General features: G+C 35.3%; 1 protein-coding gene across 1 annotated transcript; it reads right to left on the reverse strand.

Moving 5' to 3' along the window:
• Positions 1–2648: 2648 nt before the first annotated feature.
• LOC111904407 (RNA demethylase ALKBH10B) lies at positions 2649–6695 on the reverse strand. Its single transcript, XM_023900180.2, has 8 exons — positions 5573–6695; positions 4902–5018; positions 4718–4797; positions 4517–4634; positions 4322–4429; positions 4122–4234; positions 3402–3556; positions 2649–3311 (listed from the first exon to the last, which is right to left on the reverse strand). The coding sequence occupies exons 1-8, from the start codon at positions 6168–6170 to the stop codon at positions 2846–2848; spliced, it is 1755 nt and encodes a 584-aa protein (XP_023755948.1). The 5' UTR covers positions 6171–6695; the 3' UTR covers positions 2649–2845.
• Between the last annotated feature and the right edge of the window lie 2841 nt (positions 6696–9536).

The following is a 9536-nucleotide window of genomic DNA, read 5'->3' on the forward strand; positions in this document are numbered from 1 at the left end:
CAACGTTTCAAATTAACATAAATGAACAAAACTTTGCAAAACTTCAGGCATTAATACATATAAAATCAGACTTAGACAAAAATCAATAAACGTAAAAGGCTTTTATAACAATATTCAGTCTTAGACAAAAATGAATAAACTTAAAGATATTTATGACAATATCCCATCCCATAAAAATAATAATATAAACTTGCGAACTCGTGGAAAATTTTGAGTCTTGTTGCATAGTTTTCAATGAATAGATCACTGGAGTTTCTTTAAGTTTTTATATGTTGAACAAGTATAACAATAGTTTAGATAGATGGCCCAAACATAGGGTTTTTCTACAATCCAGGTAGCTCGAGTAGCCCATGAGAAAAAAAACATGTGTGACAAAGTGAGAGCGTCGTATCTAATACACCCGAGTAGACATCAACAAAAAGATTGGTCCTGAAAAAAAAGACCGAGATCGAAACTGCCTAACAAGATCTGTTTGGGATCAATCTGAAAAAAGAATGGACCGTTTCGAAACCGGTCCTAATAAAAGTCTAAACCGTTCCGCAAATGGTCTAAAAGGACCGGAAGTTGAAGTTTATATAAATATTATTTTTGTGTTAATTACATATTTTTCAATCACATTACACAATTTTTCTCTTTTTTCGTTTATTAAATTTTAGTGTATCATTTTTAGTAAATTTTAATGTATCATTTGTTGTTAATCACATATTTGTTAATGAAAAACTCGAGAAAAAAAATATCAAATCCGAACAGAAGAAATCTCGAAATAGGCCTAACAAGTTGCACACAAAGACCGTGAAACCGGACCAAAAAGAGACTGAAGGAGACCGACTCAAGACCTTCCAAGTCAGAAAAAAAAATGGACCGTTCTGAGAGTGATCCGAAAAAGACCAGACTGTTTCGAGATTAACCTTAGACTGGTTCGGAACCATAGGAGTGTTGATTGAAGTTTGACTTTAGGATTTAATAAGTTTTTATTTTTATTTTTATTTTTTGGAACGGCTGGGATTTAATAAGTTAGAAGCATATTTTAGACATAAAATTTTCCAAGAAGTGTTGGGAGCATTGCTAGGTTCGATTTTCACACACATATTATAAGGGATATATACAGTAAAGTCCCAATATTTTCATCGATTTGATAAGAAAGTCCTAAACTTTATTTTTTTGACAGTAAAGTCCAAATTACCGGTAGTTTTTGACACTTTTACCCCTTTTTCCCGGTTAGCCGGTAATTAGGACTTTTTTTGTCTAAAAAATAAAGTTTATGACTTTCTTGTCAAATCGTCAATTAGGACTTTACTGTCAAAAAAATAAAGTTTAGAACTTTTTTGTCAAATCGTTGAAAATATTGGGACTTTAATGTATATATAATTTTTTTGGTTAGAAATTTAATGGTATGATACTGTTTAAGCATAAGAGTTATTGAAACCTTCACTAATCTGCTAGATTCTATTGAAATTCTTAACGTTTGTTAAATCGTTTTTTTAATCTTAACAAACCGACATTGAAAAAAATTGAGATAATCAAGAAAGAAAGAAAGAAAGAACCAGGGTTGTGTTGGCTTTTTGCAACCCCAAAAATGGAGAAATAAGAAACCGAAAAAAGCGAAATGGCCCTTCTTTCCCTTCTCCGCATTCACACCTTTTTGACTAGGCATGTGTTGTTTGTGTTTGAATAAAGCCAGGGCAATTTCGTTTTTTTAGGTTTCTAATTTCTCCATTTTTGAGACTGCAAAAAACCAACACAACCCTGGTTGTTTCTTTCTTTCTTGATTATCTCAATTTTTTTCAATGTCGGTTTGTTGAGATTAAAAAACGATTTTACAAGAAGCAAACGTAAAGGATTTCAACATGATCTAGCTGATTAGAGAAGGTTTAAATAACTCTTATGCTTAAAGAGTATCATACCATTAAATTTCTAACCAAAAAAAGTTATATATACACTAAAGTCTCAATATTTTCAACGATTTGACAAAAAAGTCCTAAACTTTATTTTTTTGACAGTAAAGTCCTAATTGACGATTTGACAAGAAAGTCCTAAACTTTATTTTGTTGACAAAAAAGTCCTAATTACCGGCTAACCGGGTAAAAAGGGTAAAAGTGTCAAAAACTACCGGTAATTTGGACTTTATTGTCAAAAAAATAAAGTTTAGGACTTTCTTATCAAATCGATGAAAATATTGGGACTTTACTGTATATATCCCCATATTATAATACATACATCTTGAAGGTGAAATTAACGCTTTGATTATTAAATTGCAATAATTAAAACTTAGGTATCATCTTCATCTCTGTCTCGCTTAAATCTTTGAATTAGGATTCCAAGTTTGAGGGCTTTGAGAAGTTGGTTTGATGTTATGACATGATGATATAGATGAATTGATCTTTAGATTGTACACTTATATTCATGGACAAATCACTGTAAATTTATCTCCTTCTTTTGATATGCTTGCATGTATGATTTGATAACGAAAACAAAATTTGAAAGATAAATCCTATATATATAAAGAGAAAGAGGACATCTTCCATAAGTCTACAATCAACGTGAGTGACTTATCAGTATGTTCTCTTAATTAGTCAAGGCACATGGGATATGAAGTAAAGATTAAACAAACATTCATCATGAGCAATAACAAAAAAAAGACACAAATCTTGAAACAAAAGCATAACAATTAACAACTAAAACAACTCCGTGTAAATTGAGCTAAATCAAGAGTTGGTGTTGGTGTTCATGTTCATGTTTGTGTACTTTTCAGCCTAACGAGGAATTCCTCTTTCTCTCTTTCTCTCTCTTTCTCTATTTCTCTCTCTTTCTTTCTCTCTCTAAACTTTGGTTACATCATAAATCATTATGTTTCTGTCTTTCCATCATTTTCATCCACTTTCTCTTTTGGTGACGTGGAGGAGTTGTTGTTGTTCTCATCATCATGTTTTCCCGGAGGAAGGAACACTCCGGTGCCCGGCACCGGTAACCGTGGTGGAGCCACCTGTCTCAGAGGAGGTGCCGCTGCTGCTGCCGCCCATCCTGCAGTGGTGGCAGATGGAGGCGGCAGAACCATGGGTGGTGGTGGTGGTGCCGGAAAAGCCATCGCCGGAGCAACAAAAATGGGGTGGATGCCATTTGGACGGACAGGGACAGGGAGAGGGAGCGGCGGGGTTGTTGCCACCTGGACATGGTGCTTTGGGGGGTGAGGGTGAGGGGCCCACTGCTTTGGTGTTGACTTGGTCAAAGTTACAAGTATTCTTTGTTTTCGGATGGAGGGTATTGCATGCTTAGCATAATCTGCAGATTTTCCTTCCATTACAAGCATTGATCTGCAAAAAACATTGCAACATATGTAAAAAATGACCATTTTGCCCTCAACCCTCAAAATGTTTAGCACAGGGACGAAATCGTAAATTTACCCTGGAGCAAGAGAGAGCTTAACGGAACCTCTGTAATCACCATGATGATCTGTTCCAATTACTCTTCCAAAAGTCATCTCACATTCTGTCAACAGCAAAACACATACAGGCCTTCCATACCATTGTGGCCACATATGAGGCTGCGAATGATCACCCTACATAAAAAGTAAAAATATCCCAATTTACAAATATGGTCCCTATGCTTTCTCATTTTAACCATATTCACTCCAAATTTGTAACATTTTCCCATTCTAGTCCTCATTTCAAGCTTCCAGTGACCAAAATCGATAAAATAAGGACCAAAACTGAAAAAGATTTTATCTTTGGACTAAATAAGGTATAAATGATATCCTAAATTACAAAAATGGTCCCTATACTTTCTCATTTTAATCATATTCACTCCAAATTTGTAACCTTTTCCCATGCTTCCAGTGACCAAAATAAGGACCAAAAATGAAAAAGGTTTTAACTTTGGACTAAATAAGGTATAATAATATCCCAAATTACAAAAATGGTCCCTATGCTTTCTCATTTTAATCATATTCACTCCAAATTTTAAACCTTTCCCATTTTGGTCCTCATTTCAAGCTTCCCATGACATAAGGATCAAAACTGAAAAAGGTTTCAACTTTGGACTAAACTTGGTAAAAATCAGAAACCACAGGGACTATTTTTGTAATATTTTAAACAAACTTGATCCAATTGTTACTAATTATGAACCTCATTGTAGATATCAATAATGCAGGAGTCTGGTTTCACTGTGAGAATTTGCGTGGCCATTAATCGTTCGATGAAATCTTGAAATAAACTTGGAATCGGTTCAATTTTTCGATCTGAAAAAAGATTTAATTTTGTTTTTTGTCAAATAAAAAAATACATTTTTTATGTGAAAAATATTTTCGTTATAAACATGAACTTGCCTTTTGAAGTTCCTGTGATGGTTTCTTCATCAACAATGGGAAAACCGAATTGAATTGTCTCTCTTCCATGACCTTTCATTGGTCTTTTTGAGATAATAAATGTATTTCCTGTTTATAAAAATCTCCAACAATTATTTAAATCAAAGTGTATAAAAAGGGCAAATTTGTCATTTTCAAATATTATGATCATCTTGCCTTGAAATTGTCCCCTTCTTCCTGCAGCTCTTAGATCATTTACTAAACTGACCATTTTTTTAACTCCAGAATCATCGAATAAATCTTCATATAATTTCATTCCTTCAACCACATTAACCTACACATAAACACCCATTGAATAAAAACTTAAAAAGTAATTCCTTTTTTTTTAATAACAAATAAAAGAAAACAGAATATTACCGTTTTGCCATCGAGTATCTCAGAGCCAATAATAGTTTTTGCAATAATATTTGGTTTCTCCAAATGTTCATTAGTACATCCTTCACAAGATAAATACTAAATCAGAAAAAAATATAAAATAAAAAACATTTGTTACCAGTTTAAAACATAATTATTATGGTATGTAATCATTTATCATAAGTACCTTTTGAGTTTGGATTCTCGTTGACTTCCTTTGACTCAGATTCTAAACTCTCAGATAAAGTTGACAGTGATTCCAGGCTCTTACTATTGTTGTCTACCTGAGGCTTTGTGCTTAAACCTGCTTCAAGAAAATGGAAAAGTAATTAATTATCTAGTTTTCTCACTGAATATTTTTCAAAGTTTATAATACCTTGAAGTGCATACATTACTATCTAGAAGTAATTCCAGTATACATGAGTTCATAACTAATGCTGCTATCTGATGTCACCTTAACTAAGGTAAGAAGTAAAGATCATAAGATATCTATGAAAAATCTGTTTTTTTTTCCAGAAGTATCTCATGTTGCTTAATTTCTTGGTTATGGCATAATATGCATATGGGAATTGCGAATTGGGAACCAATTTTTACTTCAAAACAGTAATTTCGTTTGTGGAATCATTATAGTTCAAGATGTTTTTAGAAAAACAGAGAACGTATATCTAACTGAAAAAGACCACTGTATGTGTGTCTCGTTAAAATTCTATTGCTTTGGTCCACAAACCAATATTCTATTAATAACAAGAATGGAGATATGAATAATAAAAGAAGAAATGGGTAGAAGAAGTGACACTTTTTGGATATAGAAACATCAATATAAAATAGGCAGGAATTGTAATCCAGCTCATCTCTTACCATCGTTATACTTTGCAAGTGCAACATCTTTGTGATCTGATTTAGGAACTTCAATCCCCATCAAATTTCCGGATCCATTTGCAACATTTCCAGGAGTATTGAATTCTACAGTAGAATTCTGAGTATCTTTCACAGCAATTTCAACCCTGTTTTGCCTAGACGCAACACTACCAGATCTCTTATAATCCTTTCCCTGTCCCACAACCTTCACCGGATCATAAAACCCACCACCACGATGTTGCTGTTGCTGTTGCTGTTGCCGCTTCCATGTCACCTGTTGCAATGCGTTAAACACCTCAGCCACCGAAAAGTATTGCTGCATATGAAGAACAGGGTTCCAATTACATCTCCGCTGCTGTATAGATCCTATAACCCCATCGTACTCCCCTGGTTCACCAACACTCTTCAAATGGTGACACAAGGAATCAATAATCGCATTGGCAGCAGCAAATTCCCCTCTCATCCACGAAATGAAACTATCTCTTTCGTCTGGATACCACCCAACCCCGCCGGCAGCGGCAGGCCCAACCGCACCGCCGGTTGGAAACTGCATTTTATCTGGAATTATCACGTTCCCCGATGGCATTGCCATATACATTAATAATAGTGTATTATTTCCTTGATATATATAGTGTAACCAAAAACTACCTACCTATCCTTATCTATATGATGATTGCTATAATAAAAGGACAAATTTGCTAGCTCATTCCAGATCTAACATAATTAACGAGTGATACAGCTAAATAAGCTAGCGAATCTTCGAGTAGTGATGCACTACGACAGTAATGGTAGAATTGGTGATCAGATCGGCTAAACTATGGATGAAATCCTGGGAAGTTGGAGGAAACAGTATGTAATCATGCAATGTGAAGAGAAATTTCAAGAAAGATATGATGATCTTTTCATAGGGCCTGCTGAAATTATAGGTCCTCTTTCTTTGCTCAGATCTAAATAAGCGTGAATTGTGTTAAATGGTGTGTGAAATTGAGGGTTTTGTGAAGAAAAAGAAGATCTAATTAGGGTTCGTGAAGAACGTGTTTAGGGCGAAGAAGAAAATGTATATGGCTTATGGAACACGCGCATTTGTGACCCTGATATCTCTCTCATATACACACAGTTGAAGGAAGATTGTATGTGTAGGGGATTGGTGGGCTATAGGAGAATATTCCAATAATGTAAAGGGGGTGACTAGTAACAATGGAATTTCATTCTTTTTTTTTTTTAACCGTAAATACATATATAATTAATTAATTATACTTCTAAATCTATACTTTTTTGTCGAGCACAAGACTCCAACTGACATTTTTTGAACGTTTATGATAGAGCTAGGTCCGTTAAAGGCTTTTGATTAAATTAAATAGTTAACTTTAATGTGTTGCTAATTCCATAATTATTATGAGTATCTTAGGTTTGGAACCCAAATACTTGTTTGTTTTAAAAAAAAAAAAAAAAAAAATTCATTTCAGACCACTTATTGTTGCGCCGCGGAGCACTTGGCCCTTCGCAGCTGTTTGTTTTTCAGAAAACTTCTGACTTAAAAACTGTTGCGTGTGTGCTGCGTGGCGCAGCACTAAATCAACTGCTTCAAACCTCTTCACGCCTTAGTTTAACTTACGGCAGCAGTCTGCAGATGTTAAAAAACAAACATACTTTTTATTACATGTTGCAGCCGTTTGTTCAACCTCTTCTACTACAGAGGATTGCAGAGGTGGTCCGCAGACTTCACGCATTTTCTCTTCGAAAAAACAAACAGCACCTTGATGTAAATTATGGATGTTTTGTGGTTTGAAACAAGAGAGTTATTTGTTAAGTATGAATCATTACGACATGTATCGGTCAAAATATTATAACAAGGTTTTTCAAATTTTGAATTCTTTAATTAGTTCGATAATAACAATTATTACAAGTACATAACAATATTTTGTTTATAGATAGGATAAACATGCACGAAGTCTAACATATTTTAGCGGTGGTTTGGCAAAGCTTTTAATAGTTTCATTAAGATTTTTTTAATGTTTCAACATTGTTTGGTAACACAACTTATCTCTGAAAAGAATTTCTAAATGGTTCATGAATCTGAATCATTCTATTTCTCGTAGTTTCCTAATTTTCCCACAACATGTGTCTATTTTTTGTGTTAAATCAGCATAGCCTTTTTTTATCAAAAATATTTGAGTTTGTTGTGCAACAATAACGGTATTAAGTGTTTTTGCAGGTGCAAAACTTGAAACTCTCTTCCTCAATGATGTTATTGCTATTACTACTCCCGCTTCATCTATGTGAAATTCTCATTTTCATATTGGGGCTTCGTCGTCAAAGAACCTTAACTCATATATAAAGATTATTAGGTACGAATCACCGTCTGTTGTTTCTACTTTAGATGTTGTTTTTTGTAACACTCGTGTTTCTAGCCTAGACATTTATAATGAGTTAATAGTCTAGGTTAACCTTTGTAACTCATTTTTAAGAATTGAAAGGGAATTATGTGAATATTATGTGAATTATGTGTTTTATGCTTAATTATTAGGGCTTAATTAATTAAGAATAAAAATAAGCGTCAAAATTAAAGTGTGAGATAAGCCCGATATCTTTACATAAAGTTGTAGTGGTCGAAACAAGGATTTCGGGGATATAAAGAATACCAAAATTCGAGTTATAACGAAGAAGTTATGACCTGTCGAAGTTTCGCGACAAAACCGGCACAGTGTTGAATGTCGTAAAAAGTGAGTTTTCGATAAACTACTTTTTAGTCTTAGTAATTTAAACGAAAGTCGTAGTATTCGTTAAACCGAGAAGTTCGATAAAAAGAACGCCCAAATTTGACTTCGTATGAGGAAGTTATGATTTTTCGAAGTTTCAGCGTAGCAGTAGACAGCTAAAAACTCGAATTTTAGATCGAGCAATTTTTAGCCGACACAACCTAAACGAGAATTGAAGGTCTCGTCATTAGGAGCACAACGGTAAAAAGTCTGACGAAAACGGACGTCGGATGAAGAAGTTATAAATTTTTAACGGATTTCCTGTCCCGGTCTGTTAAAAATAATAATATAAAATTTAAAGACAAAATTAGCCGAAGAAGTCTAAACGGAAGTTGTAGAGCGTAATTTTAGCTACGCGTGCATATAAAGAACGTCAAAAACGGAGCTCGTATGCGAAAGTTATGGATTTTAGAAGTTTTGGCGCGAAAACCGAGAAATTTCGCATAGTCACACTTTGCCACGTCACCCTCGCTTAGAATGTGACACGTGTCCTGCTGAGTCACCAGGCTGCTGAGTCACCGAAGCTGCTGAGTCATGCGAAGCCACGTGTCCTCTTCTGATTCGACCGAGGAGGAGGCCCAATCCGAAGCAGCCAGCTCCCCAGCCGAAGCTTCGCCCTACTGCCGCGTGTGTCCGAGCCTCGCATAGCCTAGCTCCGAGCCTCGCAGGTGCACCAGTAAGCCGCGGTCCACTTAGAAGCCGCCAGCGAGCCCTCGCAGGTGCGAGCCATACGAGCCTTCGCCTGCGAGCCTTCTCAGCCATTGGATCAGAAGCTTCTCAGCCGTCCGATCAGAAGCTTCACCCTATAAATAGAAGGCTGCGAGCCTTCTCGGATATTTTTAAGAAATTGTCACTTTTAGCCCCTTTCACCCTATTTCTTTCATCTTAACATCCCGCAAAGCCCCGGTATCAATTGTAAAGCCCGGAATACCCCACGAAGTGCCCGAGAAGCCCGGAAAATTTATCTTTTCGGTTTCGAAGCCCGAATTTTGCAGAGCCCGGTTTCTCAATATAACTCCCGGTTTTATTAGAAACGATCGTTTTAGGAAACGAATTGTTGCCCGATTTTCACCAAAATACGTGAGTGTGTAGTTACTTTCAATTTACACATAGATATGAAGTATTTACCTTGAAATACGTGTTATGTGTAAATATGCTAATTGTTTATTCGAGGTGACTGTTGAATTGATGTTTTATACAAGTTT

The sequence above is a fragment of the Lactuca sativa genome, chromosome 8 (genome assembly GCF_002870075.4).
Source record: "Lactuca sativa cultivar Salinas chromosome 8, Lsat_Salinas_v11, whole genome shotgun sequence".
NCBI lineage: Eukaryota > Viridiplantae > Streptophyta > Magnoliopsida > Asterales > Asteraceae > Lactuca > Lactuca sativa.

Coding starts and splice junctions, on each gene's coding strand:
- LOC111904407 (XM_023900180.2), bottom strand. CDS start 6,170: ATGTATATGGCAATGCCATCGGGGAACGTGATAATTCCAGATAAAATG. Junction 5,019..5,572: donor ACTTGCAAAGTATAACGATG/GTAAGAGATGAG, acceptor TTCTTGAAGCAG/GTTTAAGCACAAAGCCTCAG. Junction 3,312..3,401: donor AAGCTCTCTCTTGCTCCAGG/GTAAATTTACGA, acceptor TGTTTTTTGCAG/ATCAATGCTTGTAATGGAAG.